At 52.8% G+C, this 24,415-nt stretch overlaps 2 protein-coding genes across 3 annotated transcripts in view; one reads left to right on the top strand and one right to left on the bottom strand.

Moving 5' to 3' along the window:
• Window positions 1-47: 47 nt before the first annotated feature.
• Window positions 48-11,654, top strand: GORASP1 (golgi reassembly stacking protein 1). 2 transcript variants are annotated; one of them, XM_037148206.2, is made up of 9 exons: window positions 48-189; window positions 4,589-4,669; window positions 5,203-5,406; window positions 6,920-7,006; window positions 7,131-7,261; window positions 7,511-7,748; window positions 8,553-8,703; window positions 9,135-9,284; window positions 9,446-11,654. In XM_037148206.2, exons 1-9 carry the CDS (start codon window positions 127-129, stop codon window positions 9,709-9,711), a joined length of 1,371 nt encoding a protein of 456 aa, XP_037004101.2. In that variant the 5' UTR covers window positions 48-126; the 3' UTR covers window positions 9,712-11,654. The 2 variants fall into 2 exon arrangements, with proteins under 2 accessions (XP_037004101.2, XP_053524982.1); XM_053669007.1 differs by having other exon boundaries at window positions 4,589-4,708.
• Window positions 11,655-13,491: 1,837 nt separating this feature from the next.
• Window positions 13,492-24,415, bottom strand: part of WDR48 (WD repeat domain 48) — a 43,845-nt gene continuing 32,921 nt past the window's right edge. Inside the window, exons 12-19 of the mRNA XM_037148205.2 lie at window positions 23,025-23,132; window positions 22,613-22,709; window positions 22,019-22,114; window positions 19,807-19,912; window positions 18,857-18,944; window positions 15,651-15,727; window positions 14,081-14,273; window positions 13,492-13,587 (exon numbers count right to left, since the gene is read on the bottom strand). Of these exons, the coding sequence (XP_037004100.1) occupies window positions 13,492-13,587; window positions 14,081-14,273; window positions 15,651-15,727; window positions 18,857-18,944; window positions 19,807-19,912; window positions 22,019-22,114; window positions 22,613-22,709; window positions 23,025-23,132 (861 nt within the window). The remainder of the gene's footprint in view (window positions 13,588-14,080; window positions 14,274-15,650; window positions 15,728-18,856; window positions 18,945-19,806; window positions 19,913-22,018; window positions 22,115-22,612; window positions 22,710-23,024; window positions 23,133-24,415) is intronic.

Below are 24,415 nucleotides of genomic sequence, written 5' to 3'. Positions count from 1 at the left end.
GTGGGCGTGGCAAGGTGCCCACGTGACAAGGCGCTGGTAATTGAGCGCCGAGAGGGCGAGTCCGCGCTGGTGGGGCCGGGTTTGCGCTGCGGTTCAGGACGCCGGCGCGGGAGCCGGGCCGCTGCTATGGGGCTGGGGTCCAGCACCGAGCAGCCCGCGGAGACTTCCGAGGGCTTCCACCTACACGGGGTGAGTCGCCTCAGCGGCGATCAGGGTCGGGAGCCCGCACTGACACTCTGGGTCTCCTGGTCGCCGGCCGGACAGCGGCGGAGGCGGGGACCCGGCCGTAGTTTGGCCGCCAGAGTGGAGGGGGGATACCGGGTTCCAGGTGGGAGCCGTCCGCGGGGGGGCGACCCCGCGGCACCCCTGGCGCCCGGCGAGTCTGCGGTCTCAGTGGCCCAGGCACCCGTTCCAGTGCCAGCTGTGCAGGAAGCGGGCGCGTTTCCTGGTCAGGTCCGGCAGCCCAGAGTAGCACTTATCCCGGGTGAAGACGGCGCCAGGTCCAGTCGGTACGCATTTGTACACTTAGGTCACCTTTATTATCTGCTGCTGTGTGCCGCGCTCCGTGCCGGGACGGGGGAGACAGCCAGCAACTCGGAGGCCCGGGCGGTCCCCGCTCTTGGGTACAGGAGTCCGGGAAACCAAGTGGACGCCGGGTGCTGGTGGCCCGCGGGCGCACTTGCCGCCCCTGGTGGGGTCGGAAGGGCTTCCGGAGCTCGTGGACTAGTGGAACCAGCCAGGGCAAGTGGGAGCGGGAGAACCCCGCAGAAGACATGGGGAGGGCGTTTGCTGCAGGGGGAGGGTCCCAGGGTGAACGATCCTGGAGAGACGCGATAAGGCCGCGCTGAGAAGAAGGCCCTTTCCGTGTCGCTGCAAGGAGGTGTGAGTGAACAGCCCCGGGAACATGGGGATGGAGTGGGGTTCCTCGAGTCTGAAGGTGAGGCGAGGGGCTCGCAGCTGATGGAGACTTGGGGTCAGGATTTGTACTGTGGAGAGGGAGGGGCTGTAACCCAGGTGGGAAGACCCAGAACCGGGAAGGACCCCTTTTCCCTCGTGCAGCCTGGATGGCTGCAGAGAACGTGCAGACTTGTCAGTGTGGTGCCTGGATCCCGCGTGGCCTCTGTGTTGTGATGGCAGGCTCTGTTGGGTGGGTGGGGAGGGAAGCTAAAGAAAGGGTTTACTAAAATGAGACCTGTGCTGGCTTCAGGACCCGGAGGTGACAAGGTCTGCTTGGTGATGGACTTTCTCTAGTGGACATCACAGTGAGGCACCTCACAGGAAAAGTGGGCCATGGAATGCATCCAGCAGGAGAGCCTTCCAACAGATTTGATGGAAAGCAGAGTAACTGAGGATACTGGCAAAGGACGGGGTGGGGACGAAGACTGGAAGGTCGCCAAGGAGAGGGGCAGAGTGGAGAGATTCAGGAATTGGAGGTCAGTGTTCACAAGAACAGGTACGTATTTTGCTGTGTACAACGCACACTTTTTGGCTCACATGTCCAGGGGAAAAATAAGGATGCGCATTATACATGAGTAGCACCCGCAATATCTTGTATCTGTTCTTGTGTTTTGTAATTATTTGTTACATCACATTTCTTGTACTGTCATAGGTTCAAAAATAAATGCTACAGTTTCTTTATAATACAAAAACAAGTATCTACATAGAAATAAATAAATCACTGAATTAAAAATTCAAATAAAAGATTTTTTTCCCCTGAAAGTTTGGGCCAAAAATGTGGTGCACATTATACACGGCAAAATACGGTAGTTCTGTGCTACATTCTTTGTGGCAGTGAACAGAGCAGCGAACAGAGCAGACATCGTCCAGTTCTTGCCTTTGCATGGCAGCAGGGAGACAGACAAGAAACACAGTCAAACCTCTGTTCTCGAACATCTCCCAGCCTCGAACAAGGTGCTCACAGGAAAAGAAAGTCTTGGTTATTGGACTTGGGCTCTCAACTGGACAACCCTTTCCTGCTGATACCTGTATGATCTTCCCTGTATGATTTGGTTTTTGTACAATCTGCTGCTCAAACCACCTTCTGGAACAAATTAAGTTAGAGAACCGAGGTTCCACTGAAACATGTGGTAGGGGATGACCACTGCTGGGAGAAAGATAAAGCAGGGTGAAGGGACACAGAGTGGGGTGTGGGTGCTGTTTTGGGGAGGGTCCACGAACACCTCCAATCAGGTCACGTTTGGTAGAATCCTGGGAAGAAAGTAAGGACACAATATAGGCGTCTGGGGGAGGAGTGTTCTGTGGAGGTAGTTGGAGGGGGTGGAGGCCCTGAGGTGGGGGTGTGCCCACTGTGTCTGAGGTGAAGGTCGGAGGAGAGGCCGCTGTGCTGGGACAGTGTGGCCTGAGTGAGGAGGAGGCGGAAAGGGTGAGGCTGGACTTCGTGGCCTTGCACGCTGTCCTGAAGATTTCAGATTTCATTATGAGACATGGAGCCATTGGGAGGTTTTAAGTGGAGAGGTGACATTAATTGTTCACATTTTTAAAAACTGAAGAGCAGGTATGCTGCCTAGAACTATTGGTGTTTTGCTGTGCACCAAGCACACCAGAGAGGCCCCTGCTTTCAGGGAGCCAGCCGCAGTGGAGGGCTCAGCCCGAAACAGCAGCACAGGGCAGTGGTTCCAGCAGGCTCTGGCGGGGGCGGGGTTCTTGGGGTCAGATTCCTGAATAACTGAGCACTGAGTAGGGGCTAGGAAAAGGGTGAAATGCAAAGCAGGTGGTGCTGTCCCCTGGCGCCCAGCCAGCCCTCACTGAGCATGAGCTGCTGTCATTGTTAATCACAGGAGGTTCCCTGATGGGGAACACAGGTGGGGCCTGTGGGCTGTGGGCTTGGGTGTGATGGGATCCCCCTAAGGGAGATCCAGGCAGAGCTGTGCTGGTTGTGGGACTGGGGGTGTGTGTCAGGGGTGCAGTGGGCAGCAGCATAGGTTATTTCCGCTGCAGAGCCGTGGTGCACAATGCCAGGGCCCAGGGCAAGGGCAGTGAATACAGCCAGATAGAGGATGAGGCCACAGGAGAGGGTAGGCAGAGGTTCTGGTGGGTGGGGGTGGGAGGCTGGGCCTGGAGAAGGAGGGGCGGGGAGGGACCCGAGCCTCTGGACGTGATTAATGATTGGAGAGCAGCCATAGTGGGCAGGTGCTGGGTGGCAGGGCTTCTGGAGCAGAGTCTTGTGTTTAACCTGCAGCCTGCAGGCCACATGTGGCCAGACACAAAATCATCAATTCACTTAAAACCTTTTTTTTGCTCATCAGTTTTTGTTAGCGTTTGTATATTTAGCGTGTGGCCCAGAGATGCCAAAAGGTTGGACACTGCTCTTACCAGAGGGAGGTGGAATGATTCGGGAGAGGCCCCGAGCAGGGACACCTCTCCCCAAGCTGTCTCTGATTATTGCCCTTTGGTTTTCAAAAGCCACCTGGTCCCAGCTTTCCCCCAAAAGGGGTGGGGAGCAGGGCCTCCGGGCAGTTGCCCTCCGAGCCAGGCTCACTAGGGCTCCAGTGGCTGCTCTTACTGGAAGCCATGGCGGCATCCTCAGGTGGCAAGCAGGGGTTCATCTGGTGACACTGCTACAAAGGAGTCCCGATTCCAGAGCCGAATGGGCTTTGATCCGAAGGCTCGGTGGTGAGCCTTCATCAGCTTGGGGCATGTGGGACCGGAGGGGCTGATGGGTGGCAGAAGCCTCAGGGTATCCAGAACCAGAGGCCCCATGAGCCCTTTGTCTTTTGGGCTGGGGCCTGGCAGGTACTGAACCAGCAGGGCATCAAGTGCGCACAGCCAAAGGCCTGAGGGTGTGGAGCCCATTTTTGATTTCGAGGTTGGGGCCTGGGGATAAAGGCCACGTTGTTAGAGCAAGGCTCTGTCAATGGGGCCTTTGAGAGGGACTTCTGCCGGAGCTGCAGCCCTGGTTGTTCCGGGCAGGGCTGGGAGGGAGCCCCCGTGGGCTCCTGGAGCAGATGTCTGCCCCATCTGGCCCTTCTCACCAGGCTCTCCAGCTTAGGCCTCTTCCTGCCCCTGGGGTCTGCTCTCCTCGGCCACCATTCCTCAGAAGCTCCCATCACCTGCTGGGCTGACCTTGGACCTGTCACCACAGGGCCTGGGGCCCTCTGGGATCCGGCCACAGGCTGCCTGCCACGCTGCCTCTTTACGGACACAGCCCTGGTTCTAGCGATCCTTAGGCCGGCCCACTTCCACTGGACATTGGGCCCGCCCTCTCTGTCCACATCTAAACCTTTCTGGGAAGCCCTCCTGGCTTTCCCCACAGGCCTGCGCCCCCCTGCTCCACGTGGCCTACAAGTGGCCCGCAGGACAGCCCTACACGGCCTCTCTGGGAGCATGACCTGCAGCTCATGTCTAGGGGACAGCCATTTCCCTAAAGAGGAAAATCTGTGCCCGGGAGCAGAGTGAGAGGGGATGGAGTTCACCGTGACAGTGGCCACAGATGGCTGCTCCAGAACAGTTCATGCCAGTGCCTATTTCCTCGTCAGGACGCAGGGAGTGGTGGCAGTCTTGAAAACTGAAGGCTAGGGCTTCTGGGAGGTCACTGGGCTGGTGGTGATTGGCCCCTGCCCTTCGACAGGTGCAGGAGAACTCACCAGCACAGCAGGCGGGCCTGGAGCCTTACTTCGACTTCATCATCACCATCGGGCACTCGCGGCTGGTGAGCCCCTCACCCTGTCTCGACCTTGCTGTGTCACTGGTGTGTGTGTGCGCGCGCGTGTCCGCCCAGCTCTTGACTCCCTTTTCTTCCAGAGGGAGGCCCTGCCGGATCTCAGCTCCTGAGATCCAGGGTGGGCCGTCGGACTCCTGGAGTGGCCTCAGGGCCTAAGGAGCCTGCCTCTTGGGGCAGGAGAGGCGTGTGGGCTCCAGCCGAGGGGCAGCTCAGAGTGGGACAGTGCTGCCGTGCCCTGGGCCTGGCTGGCAGTCTCTTTGCTTTGTTGTGTTTTCTGGGGTGGGAGAGGGGGCTGTGCGGGGCAGGTTTAGCACTGCTTGGGGGGTGAGGGTTACAGTGGCTGCAGGCCCGGGCATGGCCTGTGACCTGGGCCCAGACACCGCCCCAGCCCATCCACACCAGGCCCTGCTGGGGCAGCTGGCCACCAAGGTCCTTGCCCCATCTCAGACCCAGACTTGTCTGAGTGGCCCAGCCTGGGTGTGGAGGGGGCCGTCCTTGGAGTCAGCCCTCTGCCCCCATAGAACAAGGAGACTGACACCCTGAGGGATCTGTTGAAAGCCAACGTGGAGAAGCCCGTGAAGCTGGAGGTGTTCAACATGAAGACCATGAAGGTGCGCGAGGTGGAGGTGGTGCCCAGCAACATGTGGGGCGGCCCGGGCCTGCTGGGCGCCAGCGTGCGGTTCTGCAGCTTCCACAGGGCCAACGAGCACGTGTGGCACGTGCTGGTGAGTGGGGGCGGGGCATGGGTGGGGTGGGGCGGCGAGTCGGCTGCTGGGCCTGTACTGCATGGGCAGGGCCTGCGGGGAAGGTGATGGGGCCAGACACGGGGGTGTGGGGGAGGCAGCTGGGATAAGGCCAGGGCCAGGGGTCTGTTAGAGGACTCTCTGAGCGCAGGGTCTGGTCTCACTCACTCCAGCGCCCCAGAGGGGCAGCCCTTTACTTGCCCAGGTGCCTTGTTTCTTGTTAGCCATGTGACTTGGGGCATTTTTTAACCCTCTGTGCCAACAATGTTCAACTGGTGAGCCACAAGAACTTTTAAAACATGCAATACCTCAGTATTTACTTGAGCACTGGCCTCTTTTCCTTAGATTGTCAAAAAGGGAAAAGATAACAGCCAACCCAACAATAGCTGGCAGGTGTGAATGAATTGACATTATATCTATTTTTTGTCATAATGGCAAAAAATACATTTTTTTGTTGCGGTACAGAATTTTAGTCATTTGTTTACCTGTGCCTTGAGATGAAAAAGCTTGAAAATCGCAGCTCCAGACCATTTAGTTTTTTGAAAGGTTGGGCTGCCATCTACTGGAAGGCGGGTTGTACTGCAGAATGCTGTGGCTGAGGCTGGGGCTGCGGCTGGGGCTGCGGCCTCCGTCTTTCCATAGAGTGTTTCTTTCTGGCAGGTCCCTGGGGTCTGACCTTAGTGAATAGCAGTGACTGCATTGTCACAGATACAAGTGTACATGTAAGATGTGTGTCCATGGATGCTGCCCAAGTTCGCAAGAATGCTTGGTCTTCCAGCTTGGTGGACAGGCAGGTGCCCTTAGCTGGCTGGAAACTGGCTGATTTTTGTAGCCTCCCCTGTGCTCACGGGCTTCTTGGGGGAGGTTTCTCGACCTTTTTCAGCCTTCCTCAGCGTGTCCATATGCAAAACAAAGCCCTTTGCATCTCTCTAGGAGATGGGGTGGTTGAGTTTTCCAGGGTCCTCTCTGATGGAGAAAGCAGTCCTCGTTCCCAGTCCTGCTCACTGCCCCCCCCCAACCCCTGCTTAGGGGTCTTCATCTACACGCCTGCAGCATTAGCAGCAATGCAGCTGTGCACTTACTGTAGGCCAGAGTGTGGTTTTCGTTCTCTACATGTATTATTTTTAAAGCCTTCTCAGCAGCTGTGTGAGTAAGCAGTACATGTCCTGCATTTAATCACTGGGAAAGTGAGGCTGAGGGGTTAAGTATTTGTCCAGAGTCACCAAGCTAGCAGTTGGTGGAGTCTGGAGGTGAACCCAGCTCAGATTCTGTGCTGTGTTGTGAGCTGTGCCCCAGTGCTGCCCTCTGCTGGGCGAGTAGTGGACCACTCCACTGGGGGAGGCAGGGGAGTTCAGGAGTGAGACAGGACAGTCTGGGCTCGAGGCCTTGACCTGGGGACAGAGGACAAGTGTCCTACTGACTACTTGGAGAGGCAGCTCCCTGGCCCCTCCACCACTCCAGGAGCGAGGCCAGTAGTTTTTAATTCTTCCGCCAGGATGTGGAACCCTCTTCACCCGCCTCCCTTGCTGGCCTGCGCCCCTACACAGACTATGTGATTGGCTCCGACCAGCTGCTCCAGGAGGTGAGGAACCCAAGGCCCAGCCCTGCTCCGGCTGCTGGGCGGGGTGTGGAGACAGCGGTGCTGGCCGCGGGGCTTCCAGTGCCAGTGCGGGGAGCAGGCTTCAGGTGCTGTGTGTTTGTCACAGTCTGAGGACTTCTTCACTCTCATCGAGTCCCATGAGGGGAAGCCCTTGAAGCTGATGGTTTATAACTCGGAGTCCGATTCCTGCCGGGAGGTGTCTGTGACTCCCAATGCCGCCTGGGGTGGAGAGGGCAGGTACTTCCTGGGGTCGGGGGGTAGGGGAGGCTGCAGGGTGGGTCCCTGGATGGGCCTAGCCAGTGGGCATGTACCCGAGTCCCATAGTGGGCGTAGAGGACTGGACCCTGGTCCCAGAGACCCTGAGGCTGGCCTTCGGTCCTGGAAGCACCCTTTCAGCCCCCTCACCGCCACTGGTGGGTGGGGGTGACAGAGATTGATTGGAAGGGCTGCGGGACAACTCCTGGACTGAATTCTGGATTTTGGCAGTCTGGGGTGTGGTATCGGCTATGGATACCTGCATCGGATCCCAATCCAGCCCCCCAGCTACCACAAGAAGCCACCTGGTACCCCACCACCTGGTGTCCCGCAACCTGGTACCCCACCACCTGGTACCCCATCACAAGGTGCTCTGCCATCTGGTACCTTGTCACCTGGACCCACCCCCCAGGACTCTCCTGTCCCTCCTGGCCCAGATACGGGTGCCAGGCAGGGTGGCTACATGGAGGTACGTGGGACACACCTGTCCACAGGGGGGAAGTGGGGAGCTTCACATGGACAGAGGGGCCTGTCTACTAGGGAGAGAGAAGATTCTGGAGGCTTTTCTCACTGGGGCCTGTCTGTGGGGCCCTTTGGAGTTCCCTCTGCCTCTGGACCCAGTGGGGGTGGACGGACCCATTCTGGGACAGTGAGACCCTCTTTGGTTTTCCTGCCACTTAGGCTGGGAGATGAGGGCAGTGGGAGGCCCTCGCTGTCATTTACATTTTGTGAGTGGGCACCTGAAGCTCAGAGGGAGGCAGAGCCATGTTCTGTGCCTCCTGAGTCAGCGGTAGAGTCGGTCCCGGGGCCGGGTGCCCGGAGCCCCAGTTGGGCCGGTTGTCTGGCTGAGCGTGCAGGGCAGTCTGGCCGTGCCTTCATGGCTGTTGATTGAGCAGGTCACCTGAGAGCCTTCAGGCCCTGGGCTGGTGCCTGGGATCTGTACTGACCACACACGAGGCCTGCTTGCCAGGCATGCTGGAACTCAAGGAGGACCCTCTTTTCCTGTGGGTCATCGGTGGGACCCTGCCAGATGGCACCTGGGCTCCTCGGCAGGGTGGCAAGAGTGCTCCCCCCTCCGTGTCGGTGCTGCGGAGCAGGCCAACAGGGCCCTGTCTGACTTGACTTCACCTGCAGAGAGGGGGCCGGTCACCAAGGTGGTTTGTTCCTCCAGGCAGAGCAGTGCTTCTGGGGCAAGCAGGGGCTGGGGGCCGGGTGGGACGACACCGTCCCGGCGGCCCTCTCCCAGGCCCCTCTTCTTCCCTGGCTCCGCTAGGCCCTGCTGCAGGCACCTGGCTCCTCCGTAGAGGGGCTGCTTCCTGAGCCTTCGAGCCTCGGCTATGGTGCACCAGACCTTGGGGGGCTTCTGCGTCCCATGGAGACTCCTCTTCAGCCTCCGCCTCCAGTGCAGCGAGTCATGGACCCAGGTAGTGAGCAGGCCCTCGGTGGGAGGCTGAGTAATGGGCTTCCCCGGCTCAGGGCCGGACTTTGGCGACAGTACCAAAACCATCCTCAGATCTACTGACTTCTACTGTACGCCAAGACGGTCGCAGGTGACCTAATCCAGGGTATGGATGGGGAGCTGGAGTCCACGGGAGGCAGGCGACCTGCTTAAGGTCACAGCCAACTGGGGACAGAGCAGGGGTCTGGGCCCTCTGCCACTGTGCTACTCCCATGGTGCCCAGTGCCAGGCCCCTTTCTTTGCCCGGAAATAGGCGGAGGGAAACCCCTTTGGGTCGGGGGGCGGCACCGCCAGTGGCTGCGGTTAGTCTCAGGCTGAGCCAGATGCTCCGAAACGGGCAGAGCCAGGTCCTCAGCAGTCAGGGTTCGTGCTGACAGAGCGGGGTCTTTCCCCCAGGTTTCCTGGACGTGTCAGGCATCTCCGTCTTGGACAGCAGTGCCAGCGTCTGGCCCAGCCTGCCCTCCTTCCCAGGGCTGACCTCCACCGCTGCATCAGCCTCGGGGCTGGAGGACGTCTGCTCCAGCAGTGGCTCTCATGAGCGTGGCGGTGAGTGGCCCGCACCCTCGGAGGCCTCTGGGAAGGGCTTCCGGGAGGGCTGCCCCGAGTTTGTACACTAGCTCTCTCGTGGGGGGCCAGTGGGGTTATCGCCCAGGCCACACTGGCCCCAGGTTCCACAGGCCTCCACAGCCCCATCCTGTGTGTTCCAGGTGAGGCCACATGGTCTGGGTCGGAGTTTGAGGTCTCCTTCCCGGACAGCCCAGGCGCCCAGGCCCAGCAGGACCACCTGCCTCAGCTGACCCTTCCCGACAGCCTCACCTCTGCAGCCTCGCCAGAAGATGGGCTGTCTGCTGAGCTGCTCGAGGCTCAGGCCGAGGAGGAGCCGGCAAGTGCGGCGAGTCCAGATGTCGGGGCTGAGGCCGAGGCTGAGGCTGAGGGGGCAGCCAGCCAGGCCCAGGTTTCTACCCCGGAATAACACCCTGGGCGATGACAAGGCCCCTGATGGCATTTTGAGAGGCCCAGATATGGGGAGGTGGCTCAGGGCACACTTTGGGCCCAGCTCCTTGCCTGACCCCAGCCTAGTGTGTCCAGCCTCCTAGGCTGTGGTTCCGAGGGACGTGCAGGGACTCCTGATGGTGGGGGGGCTCTTGCATCCACTCAGACCCTACCGATCTCCAAGAAATGACCTCCCAGCATTAATTCTGCGTGATGGTCCTGGCTTTGGGGAACTGGGCACCTGCTGGCGGATCTCAGACACGTCCTTTCGGGGGCAGGCACCTGGGCGCAGCCCCCTAGGTTGACTCGGTTGTGTGGGAGTTGGGGTAGTAGAGGGAAGACTTCCTTGCTGCTTGTGTGGGGTTGATGCCTCAGTGGGTAGTAAGAGGTGGTTGGGCCTTGGGGAAGGGCATCTATTGGCCATGTACCCCGAGGCCCAGTGCTTACTCCGCTTGGCCTCTGTGGCTTCCCAGGAGACAGCGGGGTCCAGGCAGCATCAGGTGTGGCGACGGGGTGCCTGCGGGTTGCTTTGTAGAGCTTGCCGTGATTCTCCTGCACAGCTCAGCCGGCCCGCTCTGCACCAGAAGGCACGCCCAAACCCAGGGAACCCCTGGAGGCCTAATACTGTCTCTCTTGTCATGTGCCGCATCCCTCCCTGTGCCGCCCTGCACACAGTTGGCTCAGGCTGACCGACATCTGCCAGCCACAGCGGGAGGGGAGAGGCAGTGAACTTGCCCACCCCTCCTGGGAGAGAAGGGCAGGAAGTTCTAGGCCCTTCAGCAGAGACTCACCTGTGCGTAGACCCCGATGTTTCTTCCTCCCCAGGGCCTGCACCCCAGACCTCATATCCCACTGGTGAGTCCTTTCTCCTCCCAAATTCACACGGCTGTGTCTTACACACACACATGCGCGCGCACGGCACCCAGCCAGTCCCGGTGCTGACTGAGTTACAAGTTTAACTCCGCCGTCCTAAGCGGACTCTCAGAGCCAGTCAGGACTGGACCACACAGCTCCCACCACAAGGGGAAATGACAGGCTTGGGCAAGAGTGGATAAGGGCCTTTCTGTTCTTTCCCACAGTACCGTGTATGCATGGGAGGAGTGGGGGGCGGGGAGGCCATTCCTCCCTCCACCTTGGGAGGCTTGGGGTGCCTTGGGAGGCTAAGGCTAGGGTGGGCCTTCTGCCCGGCCCGCAGGAAGGGGTGGCTCCCCTAGGAAGGCCCTTCCATCACCTGGCATCCTCTCCTGCTTGGCTAGAATCCTTCCCACACGCCCGGCTTATTACTGAGAAAGCTGCCTCTGGCCCTGTCTTCTAGTCTCTATCCATCTAAAGTACCCTCTTTGCTGCTTAATTTGTAATGTCTGCACTGAAAAGGGAACTTCGAGCTCTGTCAGGCCTGTAGCACAAGGACTGTCAGCTCTGGGGAGCACAGATCAAGTACATGGCAGGAAGGACCCAAACCAGCAAACACTTGGAAGTTTCTAGCATTCTGACCACATTCAAAGCAAACCCTGTCAGGGCCACCAGCACAGATGAGCTTACAAGACAGGGAGGCCTTGTGTCCAAAGCCACTTCTGGAGTCTGGTTCCTAGGCTGTCTGGGAGCCCAGGGTCCCCTGCAGGAACCAGGACTAGGACAGAATCACCACGGGACTGCTCGGTGGGCAGCCTCCTTTAGCTGCGGCCTGGCAGTCTCGGCAAAGTCACCCCCACCCAAGGGTCTGGGCTTCCTCACTCTACACACTCCTGGCCCAAATGGGAGGGTAAAACGGTTATCAGTGCTAGTGATTTCCAGGGTCATTGTGAAGCCAGAGGTTTCTTAACTTCTCTATAATCTGCTATGAGGGGAAATGACAAGTGAAAAAAATAACATGTACTACATTTTGAATATTTTAACTAAAGCCTTTATTCTATACAACTGAAATACCATCTGTTTTTTTTTTTTTTTACCCTTTTGGCAGACTCCTATTTTCTGGGAACTTACTGGTTTAACTGGGAGAAAAGAAAAGTACAACCATGCTGGGGTCACGTCTACGGCGGGGGTGGGGAGGTGGGGGTGGGGGAGCGCAGCCCCCCTCGAGGCTCCGCACACAGGGCACAACCCAGGGCCGTCCAGGGCCCTCGTCAAACACAGCTGAGGGCTGGCAGATGCGTTCTTTCTGATTTTTTTGACATTAATTCACAACTATTGCTAAAAAATGTGCACCAAAGGTGCACTGATGTATCCAACAGATAGAAAGGATTGTTTAAAAAAGAAGCCGCTGCTCTGCGTAGGGGAGAAGGACTCAGTGGAAAGGTGGCGCGTCTCTGCTCATGTCTTCAGAGCCAGAGGCAATGAGCTGTCCACTGTCCTAGGAGGCTGCCCAGCAGTGAGGGAACCCTGTTTCTGCAGTTGTGCGAATCAGAGTATCGAACGGGAAGGTCTGACCCAGGCCTGTCAGCTAGCTGTCTGTACCTGTGAGGGTGCAGACGAGAAACCCTTCCCCACCCCCTCCCCAGTCCTGCTGTCGTGGGCACAGGCCGCGCACAGGTGGGGGGGCGGGGGCTGCTGGACTGGAATAGACTGCCCTCTGAAGGCACTTGTGCTTCTGGCTTCATGCAGGAGGCTTCTCTTGGGTAGTCTGATCGGGCGGGCCATTGTTCTAGTCTGAATACATATGGCCTCGGGGAGAATCCAAAGTGTGTTCTTCTGCCAAAAGCTGAAGTGTTTATCCCCAATAAGTTATACTCTGTACAAGATCCAAATGAGTCTCTGAAAGCTTTAGATCGTTAGAACAGTGAAAAGAAATCGATATAGGTACAACAACAACAACAACAACAAAACCTGCATATAAAACTCTGGAAAAACAAGTATGTGTATTTCCAGGCTATGAATTATCAAATTAACTCACCATGACCTCCTACTGACACCATACATTTAGGCAGCATTTAAATAAAGTTTAAATTTCATCATGGTCTTAAGTTCTGATGGTGCCTTGCTGCTCATCCAGAGCACGAACCTGGGGTGTCACCTAGTTTTGCCCCTAAATAAACGACACAGTAGAGGAAGGCAGGAAACAGCTGCCTTCCCGTGGCTGCCGTCCAGTCCGGGGCCCTGGGCGTGCTGCAGCATCACTGGGCACAGGCTCCGAGTGCTGTGCTGCAGCCCCTGGACGTCCAACAGACGCTCCTAGGAGGACACGTCTCGGGGGCAGTGTTAAAACTAGCCCAACAATGGTCACTTATGAAACGGGCTGGCTTTAGAATTGCGCAATGGCAAGTTCCTATTACAAATGACTGTTTTAAGTGGTGAAAATTTGTTTGTTTTTAATGACAAACTTGGAAAAGCCTTCCTAGGTACTGCGTGAACGGAATGTACTTGGAAAAGCTACACGGTGTGTTTGAAGTTGAAACAGTGACACGTACGCCTTACCAGTGTGTCTCTAACAAGTGCTGACAAAGATCAGGTCCTTTGAAATGAAAGCAGGAAGCCCAGTCTGTGCAGCCTGGCCCGCCGTCGGGTCTTGGTACATCTCACAAGACACAGTTGGCTGGGGGTTCTTCTGCTCTCGTCCTCTGCCTCCCTGGGGACAGCTTAATCTACACAGGAGACTGGTTTCTATGTTACATTTCGATTAGTCACTTCAATGGAAAGAGAATCTTGGTCCATACCCAATCGGCCGGTAGAAGTCTCACCCCACTGGGCTTCAGTGGGGCTTCTTGGGTCTACTTTTGGGGCCAGAGGAAGGTCAGTCAGGAGCACCCAGGAGGCCCGCCGCCCTTCACGTGGACTTCTGCCGATAGTGGAGGGTGAGGTCACCGCCACTCTTCCAGATGAAGTGTTTCACTGTCCGAAGGTCCATGTTGGGATCCAGAACCTGAACAGCAAAAAATAAAAATGTCAAAGCCTCCAACAGCTACAACCTTTACTGTTAACCCAGGCCTCATCAGGTGACCCAGCATGTCCTCTCCCTGAGCCCCGTGGTGGCCTGCTCTTGCCGACACAGCTGCCCCGCATGTAGCCACGGGCCTGGGTACGGGCAGAGGCGCAGCTGCGGGGCCAGGCCAGCCACACCGGCTTCAGCTGCTCCCCTGGAGGGAGGCCTCGAGTACATCTTGGTTTAAAGCAGCTCCCCCACCTCCGCCCCAGTCTGAAACTAACACAGCTGAGCCTGTTCTGCAAACCAAGATGGTCCTGTGTCTCGTTTGGAGCCTCACGAATGGGGGGAGGCCTTCAGAGTTCCTCACAGTCTTTTTAAAAGCAGAAGCCCCACCAAAGGCAAGAGACTCGGGACCATAATTACACCCTGTTGCCTAACTGTTGGAGCACTGGCCCTGGAGAAGCGGGCGATGGTCCAGAAGCCCCCGTACCTGGTCCTGGCACAGAAGTTCAATCTTCTCCTCTGCTAGCACAGCAATGTCCTCCTCTTTCTCCTGTTCTCCTGGTTTCTCATTATTAGAAGAGCTGGTGGTTTGAGACTCATTATCCAAGTTGATGATTTTCTCGTAAACGTGTTCCATCACTTTCCGGACCTGGAGCATGTCACTAGCAGAGAGTCTGTCTCTGTAAAAAGCAAGGGCAGGTTGTGACATCAGGAAATTGCTGGATACTACCTCTTCCATGTCACCTGGTGTTAACATTTGATAAAGATGAAAACATACCCCAGAAACACAAAAACAGTAAAATTTTTAGTCATTGCCTTAATCCATTTTTAGAAGTGCCAACAGATTGTTTATAGTGTCCTTTCAGGACAGAATTATGCTCTACTGAGATTACATACATGTTCTTAAAGAACTGACACACATGAAGAACAGCATTCTGGGTTTTATTCCCTTGAAGACTTCCCCAGAGCACGGGCAGACGCAGCGCCCCTGGCAGGGAAGGCCTCCCCAGGGCGCCCAGGCTCCGGTACACGCAGTGCTCACTTCTCCCGGGCCTGCCTTCCCACACCGAGACCTGGAGTCCCCGCCTGCCTGAACTCCGACCCACAAACCCCACAGCTGACTGGGTATCTCCACGTGGCTGTTCCACAGGAACCTCAAACTCCACATGTCCAAATCTAGATTCATCTATCTCCTCACCCCAAACCTACTTCTGTGTCTCTGGTGTCAGCAAATGGTCAAACCAAGCAAGCCCAGGCTAAAACTCTGAAAGCCATCTTGAGTTTAGGGTCATCAAATCCAGCTGAAGTGACATCTAGGACTTGCTCCTGCGCATGTGTGGGCATGTGTGGGCCGGTGGGTAGGATGGTAGGTAGGCAGGTGAAACAAAATGTTTAGCCGTGTGTGGAGAATTATTGAAGCTGTAGGACGGGACAATGGGGCTTCGTTTTCCTACTCTCTTTTTTATGTGTTTGGAAATGTCTCCGACAAAAGGTTTTAAAGCTTTGCTGACTTTCTTTGCTAGGATATACATCAATGAAACCTGTTACGTGCTTCTCCGACTTCCCTCCTGGTTATTTTCCCGCCACCCCGCAGCCCAGGCCGCCACTCTGCGGGCCCTGCCTGACTTTCAGTGTCTTGTATGTGCCTCCGCATCCCTGAGCACGCCTTTCCTGGATGTGGGATGTCTCCTCTGAAGTCCTACCCGTCCTCACGTGCCCAGCTCAAATCCTGTGTCCTTTGAGAAACCTGTCTGGAAAGCACTACTCAGAACTTCACTTCTTTCCCCTCTGCTCATAAGTATCCATAAGACAGTTACTACACAGACCGTGCATTACGCTGAATTATGGCAAGACACAAAATCCATGTCTTACTTTTGGACATCCCTAGCCTACCACAGTAGATACTTGGTAAGTGATTAAATTGTATAAAGTGTTAATATAAAGCTAGCCTTAGATCTAGTACTGGCCTCCTTTGCTATAAGAGCAGTAAGAAATTTAAAAAAACATCTCTGGTAATTAATTAGATCAAAGCATCATATGACACAACATTTACTTACTTTTTTAAGGTTTTTGCTCCTGAAGATGCATGAGGTTGGAGGTAGAAAGGAATTTTGTTGAATTTGGGCATATTTTTCTGAAATAGTAAAAGTAAAAAATGGCATAGTTTCTATTAGCTGATAAATTTAAATGATGTCAACAGGAAAACACGATTTATAAGTTAATAGTTGTTTCACAATTACAAGTCACTTTCTATGAAATTTATAGTAAGCTACCAAATTATCTAAGTCAGCCTCAGACGAAGTGTATCAGACAAGCACGACGTTTAGTTGTGTAAGGAGAAGACACCAGGTAATGTCAGTGGTGATGTGAGTTTGCTAGCACGGCTCTTTTCAAATAACCATTCAAGGTATTAAAGGGAGTCATGTTTTATTTTAATTCTTCAAGCCATACAAACCCCAAATCTCAGTTCCACATAAAAATACCAGAACTAATCCCTAAAGGTCCAAACAAAAAACTACGTGTCTTGAGAGAAACCCACAGCATTCACGCCTGAGCACAACCGCGCACTCTGTGCTGGGGGGCCTGCCATCCAGCTGCAAGGCCGGCCAGGCCCTCCCACCTTCCTTCCCTCTGACGTCAGAGCGAGGTCTATGGTTTTACACTGGACGGGAACGTCAATCAGCCACCTAGACGTCTGCCCACCGTGAAGTAAACCACGTGCTTAGGTGAAGGGCGAAGTTCACTGGTCGTCTCGGGGTACCAATGAATGCCCTCCGAGCCTCCGTGCCATGTCCTAGCTGGACGTCTCCTCGGAGGAACAAACCACAGGGCTAAAGCGAGCGCTGCACCCAGCTGACTTCACGCCCAAAGAAAGGAGTGGTGTTTGGGGAGCCCGGGCTCAGGGGGGACCACAGAGCATCCACAAGGTGTCACCAGGCTTTAGTGCTTGGAGGTAGTATACCTGGGACAGAGCACACATTTCCTAAAGTTCTAGAGATTAAATCTCTTTTCGTGTGGCTTCAGGAATATACAAAATAGGCCAACAGTACAGAACAGAGTCTAGAAATAGACCCTTGGGCATACAGAAATTTGGCATGTGACAAAGCATTTCAAATTAGAAAAAGGACAGATTACTAAAACACTGTGTTGGCAACACCGGCTATCCATTTGTAAAAAGTTAACATCCTACATCACACAGACTAAATAAATGCTAATGGATTATAGACCTAAACACAATCGATTATCACAAACATACTGGAGAATATGGAGCATTTTTGCTAGGCTGGAGTGGGAGATACCTAAGCAAGACATGAAACTCAGAACATAAAGATTCAACCTGATTATGTAAAATTAAACTTCACCTGACAACAATACCATGAATAAAGTAAAAATTCAATTGAGAGGCATAGATAATAGTCAAAGGGTTAATGTTTGATTTGAAGAGAACCTATAATAAGAAAGACAAATAACCCAATGGAGAAATGAGTAAAGAATACAGACAGGCAATTCACAAAAGAAATAGAAACGGCCAATATGAAAAGATGCCTAACCTCACTAAACTTAAAAGAAACACCAAAACAAGCCCTGGGTGGAGTGGATCAGTGGACTGAGTGCCAGCCTGGGAACTGAAAGGTCCCCAGTTGGGGACGGGCAAGAGGCAACTGATGGATGTCTCTCTCACATACTGATGTTTTCTCTCCTCTTTCTCCCCCCTTCCCTTCTCTCTAAAAATAAATAAAATCTTTAGAAAACAAACAAAAAACCCCAAACCATATTAAAACACTGAGATAGTACTTGCCTATCTTTTAGCAAAGACTAAAAGTATCCAGTGCTGGTGAGGGTGTGGGGAAAGAGGGACTCATGCAGGGCTGGTGAGAATGTAAACTGGTAGAGCCTTTGTGCAGGGCAATCTGGCAGCAGCTATAAGACTTTAAAATGTGCACACCCTTTGATCCAGCAGCTCCACTTCTAGGAATTTATCCTAAGAAGCACACAAAGATGTATGTACAAGGATGTTCACTGAAGCACTGTTTGTAATAGAAAACATTGGAAACCACCTTAACGCCCATCAGTAGGGTACTGGTTAAATAAATTATGGTACATTTACACAATGGAATATTAGAGTCATTTAAAAGAAGTGATCCATATGTAGAGACATGAAAAATGTTCAAGATCTATTTGTAAGTAAAAACAAAACAAGTTGTGTAGGAACAGTATGTGTAATAAGAACCTGTGCAAGATACACTATAAGCATATTTACAGATAATACATGCTTATGTAAGAGAAAGAAAAGTACTAATGGCTACACTCTGGCCCATTACAGTTCTTACCTCTGGGGAAAGGTTGGGGAGCGAATGGAAGAGGAGTGACTGAGAAAGGGATGGGAGTTTCACTGTGTTTATTTATTTATTTAATACACATCTACTGTTTTTATAATTAAAAACCAACAAAAATACAAATAAATATCAACAGTACTTCTGCAACTTTGGAACTACAAGGAAGCAGAAGAGGATTCCACCTGGCAGTCTAGGTTTTTTTTTTTTCCTTAATAAATTTATTCACAAAAGTGAGACAAAAAAAGTGAGACAGTAGAGGGCCAGGGGGTGCACGGACAGAGGCCTGAGGGGCTCTGAAATGGGGCTCAGAGACACAGGACCCTCTGGGTGGGGGGTGCTTTTTAATATAAAAAAAAATAATGGGAGCTCCCTCCCCTCTCCCCGACTAAAAAGACACAAAAACAGAAGCCTCTGAGGTTCACGGGAACCCTGGGCCTTAGGGTGCTGAGAGGGTGTCACGGGGGCCAGGGCAGCTCCTGTACCCACTGGCAGAACGGCAGGTGGCCCTCACCAGATGCCACCTGGTCCCCCTGAGGCAGAGAACAGCAGTCACTGCAGATGTGCCCACCAGTCTGGCACTGGCACTGGCACCACTCTGCAGTGGCCCCAGTGGTGGCAAAGGGCACATTGCGGACAGATGGGACTTTGGCTTCGTCACTGGCACAGTCCCCCAGGCTCAGCAGCTGCAGCGGGAAGGCTACACCTACTGAACTTTTCTTGGTGGGGCCTCGGGAGGCGGAAACTTGATTAAGCTGGAGCACGAGGATTCGGGGGCATCGTCATACATTTAACTTTTTGGCACTTCATGTTTTCTTTCACAGTCTAGTGTTTATTTAAGTTTAAGGTTATATGGTTTAAACCAGGACCGAATTTCGTTCACAATTTGAAAAAAATACAAGGGCAAAGTGGGAGTGGAGGACACTTACATCCACAGTGATGTCGATTACCCATTGTGGCACCGTCTCATTCAGCAGCATCGACTCGGTCTCACCTCCAGAGTCCCGGCACAGCAGCCTAAACACATCCACAGGCAGTAAGTGACCCAGCAAGCACAGGTGACAAAACCGCAGTTACAAACATTAGACGGAGGGATAAGGCCCTTAGAGTTCACTCAGGACGGCCCCCCCTCCGTCGAGGAAACACAGGCAGCCAGGCAGAACGACTTGTTCCGCTGACAGCTCGGGCCCCAGAGCTCAGGCCCCAGGCTCTGAACGGGGCATACACCAGGGCCGCCTCTCCCACTCCTCGTGTGATGTCGGGGCCAGGATGTGTCTGGTAACCACACCCTCAGGAAACCACCGCAAAGGAGCAAGTCTGTGCTCAAGGGCAAGACAAGCTTTCTTCCCCCTTGCGGTCCACAGAAGGCCGGTGAGCGCTCCCAACTCCCCAGGGCCTTGCTGGCAGCGTGGGGCAAAGCCGGCCTAGCTCCTTCCTGCAGGACCTCACGAAGGTCAGCCTCGCACCTCCCGCTAGGCCACTGTTGGGCCCGACAGTTCCCAGGAGCAGCCCAGTCCATCTGCCTGACCCAGCGGGAGGGATGTTACCTATTCTGACATTGTCCTGAGGACGGGGACTTCTGGTGATGCCAGCTGCTCCCTGACCGCAGCCACACTGGCTAGGTGAGGGGAAGTGAGGGTTTCCTGCAGAAACCACTGGGGAAGCTGCCTCAAGGCCAGGTATCGACCTCATTTCAACAGTAGAGGCTCAGCTCCCAGTTAGAAGGTGGTCTACACTTAACCGTCTCATGGAGATGAGAAAGCTCCCAAGTCCCTGAGACCTCTAAGAAATTAAACAATTTATAACATCTATTTGAAACAATATTTCTTAGCAAATGAAATGCTTTTTTAACAGGGCCCCAGCCCTCCCTTGCCCGTACCTGAACAGCGTGCGCCCTCCAGCTTCACCAAAGATCACGGGGGTGTGGGGGGGCACTTGGAAATATCCATTTCCCTTCTGCACTCGGTTCTCCTGCTCCCCATTTACTAGGAAGGGCACAGATGGTGTCAGATGCAGTTAGTGCTGCGGACACAGACCCTAAACATTTTGTTTACGAAGGCTTCAAACACTGGATGATTTTTAAGGTCAAAAGCCCTATAAGTCAGCTAGTGTCAGAAATAAAGGCAAAAACAAAAACAAAACCCAAACCAAGGTAAATTCCTAAAAATAAGAAATATGGCAACTTGTGACGTGCCTCGTGGGCAATGACTGGATTTCAGATGGTTTTAATAGAAGAGATTAATATTTGAGACTTGAAACAATAACATAACCATCTCATTTGAGCCACAGGAAGTCTCAGGCAGCCTATCTGTAAATGGTGATCAGAGTTTTCGGCCTGCCTCGGGCCAGAAAAAACAAATATGTTTAATGGCAGCCATAACTAATGGCAGAGGTATCAGTGGAAAATAAAATCCTCGAAGAGGTCATAATCCTGTTATTGTTCTCTACAGATTTCACTTCACTATTTTCTTTGTCATGTTTTGACCCAGGAGCAGTTGGCCCCCACTAAGCGCCAACTTGTTCATCAACATTTCCCGAACAAATCTGGAAGCAACCCCACGCTCTGAAATCCTACAGCACTTCGGAACCTCTGTCATGGCACCCAGCACTTCTGATTTAGGAATGCTTTGCGTAAGTAGCCCCCCGCCCTACCAGAACGCCGGTCCCTGTCCTGCAGCACAGGGTCCGTGCCCACTGATCTCCATCACCTCGCCTTCGTTTCACTGCAGGCCTCTGAATAACGAGCTGCACAACGAGTACAACCCAGGCAACTCCCGAGCACCCGCTGAGCTCTAGCAGGTGCAGCGGGAGAGGACCAGACAGGAGTGTGCAGTGCCCCGAGCTCTGGCTGGCGAGGTGGCAGGCGGGTGAGGAGGGGCCGCCCTGCCTTTACCGTGCAGTCTGACTTTAAGAATGATTTGGGGTTTCCTGGGACTTCCTCCTCCACTCTCCCCAACCAAAGCCCGGACCTAAAAGGTGCTAACTGTACTAGTTCCTTGATTATTTAGTCTTTATTGTACAGTTGGGCCTCTGAGGGCATCCTGTCTGTCACATCACAGGAGGAGAATGACAAGCCAAGACCAGGAAGTGATGAGCTCACAGCCCCAGAGCTGATAAATGACAGAGCCTAGCTTTCTCCTCCCTCTGGGGAGCTCTTTGTGCTGAGCTTCTCGGGGTTGTTCTTGAGACCTAGAAGAACAACCCCTGTGGGTGGGATCAGAGCCTTCTCTGGGGCGAGTACATGGAAAGACTCGCTTTCAGGGAAGCATGCCATCCCTGTGAGAGATTAAAACTCCAAAAGCCGTCGTGGACGAGCCAGTCAGGCAGAACAAAGTCTCTCACAGGAAATCCTGTCACTGCTGACCACCGGAAGTGGGCAAGCATCAGTGGGACCTTCAGAGACTTCAGAGTCTTCAGCAGAGTGAGCCCTCGGTAGGCAGGACAGCGGAATTTTCAACCAGCTGCAGGTTACACATGAGTTGCCAGATTTTAAGATCTCGGTCTCCCCTTCTCTAATCAACTGGGCCGAACTCACATACTGCAAACATGGTCCCCTCTGGGCCCAGGGGACGGCCTCGGGCACACACCATTTCTGAATGTCTTCCATGATATTACTTCTTTCTATACACCTGTTCCCTCTTCCTGACCCTTCTGAGTCGGAATTTGACTTTTTGAAACACTCACAGCCAAGATCGGGCAGCTCATCGGACTAGGTAATGGCAACGTTTCAGGCTGACGGGGACTGTGACAACACCAGGACGAGTCCCGCAGGCCGCGGACACGCCAGACGTCGGCCTCTGGAAGGAGCCTGCTAAGCTGCCCACTGTCAAGGACAAAGGCCGTGCGAATATACAGGGCTTTCTCCTTACATCTGGGCCGGTTTCACTCATTGAAAGCTCCTCAGAATTCAGTGGGGACGGGATGATGGTCTTACTTTGGGACGTGGAAGGCAGGCAACACACTGGGCACACCACACACACTGTGGCACAGTTCAGCAAATGCTTAACATGTTTCTTAAAATGACAACCAGTTTAAGCCTCTTTAACTTCTGAGTACTTTAAAATGATTTATCCTGACATAAAAGCACGAACCATGGTTTACTTCATTTTCTTCTTCATCCATGGGATTCACATGTGTTCTAGGCCAGTATTCTAGGAGGGCCTGGAGCAAAAGTCCTCCTAAGTTCACTGCAAAAGAGTCAATTAAAAATAAAAAAGTTGAAAAAAAGTTACTAGTTTTCACCTAAAAATAGAAGGAAAAAAATAAAACGTTTCCACATATTCTGATGGTAAATTGTTAACCCAATGCCACTGATGTTTAAAACCAAGATTTCAGAGATTTTGCCAAGTCTGCTGAAATTTCATCTTAGAACGTTTGAAGTGGTGGTAATGTAGAGCCAACGCAGTCTGTCTGTTTGGCTGTTCAGATATAGCCCTCCTTTAAAAATGAACAAACGCAGTAGGAGCTCCACTCTTTAAAGGGTTATTTCCATATAAAGCCACTAAAACTGTCTTTGTATAGATTGGTTACGTTCTCAGGAGAATGTCACATTTTTAGGAGAATACTGACCAAAGATATCATCAACCGAATGTCACAGACTCTCATGAAGGCGAGCACACAGTGAAAAACAGCTTGAGGTCCGCTTTCTCTTTCGCAAGGAGGAGAGAGGGGGGGACACAACTCACGTTTCGGATCTGAGCCGTCGGGGCTGCTGAAGCCGGCGTCTTTTGCAGAGACCCAAGCAGCAAAACAGTCGCTTTCATCCAGAGTAATCGTCAACATCTGTCAAAAATAAAAAGTCAGCAGGGGCAGCTCTATCTGAATCCATTCTCCAAATAAGTATCTAAACATGTTTTTATTTGTACTATTTAACTAAAGTGCTAATAAGCCAAAATGTGTTTCATGCAATTCAATACAAATACAATTTAATTTACTAGGATACCAAAAGGCATTTAAACTACATTTTGCAAGAAATAACATAATTTTTTTCCTTTCACACTAAAAAACATACGACTCTATAGCTAACGATACTTAGTATTGAGCTATATTAAAAGTTTCCACTATGCCAAATTGCACAAACATCAATTGCTAACTTACCCCCGTCTTTAAGTCTACTGAGAACCAATTTGGCACATAAACCATCTTAAATCTTTTCTTAATTTCATCTTCAAAATCCACTTTGCCCAGATCTTCTACTTTACATGCCTACGCATCAAAAAGAAAGTATAATGATCAATATTAACTGGCAAATTAAGTTGATTCTGATTTTCAGCTACCGAAAATTTTACATTTTCATATTTGCCTAAATAAAATGGAGTCTTAAACACATTTTAAAATGAAGCAGTCAAACATTTTTATTTTAAAGCATTTATCTTTAAATTTTAAATTAAAAAACCACCTTATAAAATGGCCTCTTTTTGGGAACTGCAATTTAATTTTGTCGATACTGATTCTGGTATAATATACTACCACTCTTAGCTAGAAGCAATGTCAAACGAAGAAAAAAATTTTCAAGGAACAAATAACACTTATTAAACCCCTTAAGAGAACTCTAGCTACCTTCAGATAACAGCTAAGACACAGGCAGCTATTTTAAGTTTTTGACCTTTCTAATCCTTCCTTATTCCCCAAACTTGTCCCGAACGTCCTCCGGTGCAGGTGCCGTGAGCACTTCACTCCCGACCAGCCCATCTCAATCCCGGAGCCTGTATCAGAACGCTCCTTCCCACGCTTCACCCTGACAGCACCGACTCTTTCTTCAGGGTCCCAATTCTTCAGGCATCTGCTCACAGGGTGGCTGTGCTGCTTCCCCTGCATCCCACGCCGCCTACGGCACAGAGACCACCACCCACCATCTTTGTAAACATCCCACTGCTCTGAGGCCCATGTAACTGAGCTGCAGTAACCTGCACCCCTTTCCTCACTGCCGCCTAGCAGCCTCTGCGGTCACTCCCTCACTCACTAGAGACTCGAGCCCTGGTTCAATGTCTTGCAGTCCATCTTGAGTTGTTGCTTTCATCCTGGACAACAGCAGCAACCATGTGGACAATCAAAGGACATGTGACCTCTCAAATCCTTGACAATGTTCTTACTATGAACGATCTCCAACCACAGTTCACCCACATGCTACCTGGGATCTCTTCTGCTTCGGAGTCAGTTCTCCACAACATCTTCATCTTTACTCTCCTCCTTTGACCTCACTACCCTTCCTCACTACCCTCAGCACATGACCCTGACCTCTACTCCTCAAAAAAGAGAAGCATGGACAAAATCCCCTTAACTTTCTGCTCCCATCCTTCCTGGTGCAAGGAAAGGGTGTCCCTTATTGCTATGCTCTGGATCCTCTCGCTTTCTGGGGCATGTCCCACCATCCACCTTCTGTCCCTTTTGGCCTCTCCCCCTGAGCAGTGAACCATGTCCAAATTTCTCCCATCTGAAAGGTACCTGCACACCAAAAGAAAACCTTCGTTGGCCCTTTCATCCCTAAA

This window comes from Artibeus jamaicensis, unplaced genomic scaffold (genome assembly GCF_021234435.1).
Source record: "Artibeus jamaicensis isolate MK-2021 breed Jamaican fruit bat unplaced genomic scaffold, CSHL_Jam_final contig_519, whole genome shotgun sequence".
Classification (NCBI taxonomy): domain Eukaryota; kingdom Metazoa; phylum Chordata; class Mammalia; order Chiroptera; family Phyllostomidae; genus Artibeus; species Artibeus jamaicensis.
This window is presented reverse-complemented; position numbering and strand designations above follow the sequence as displayed.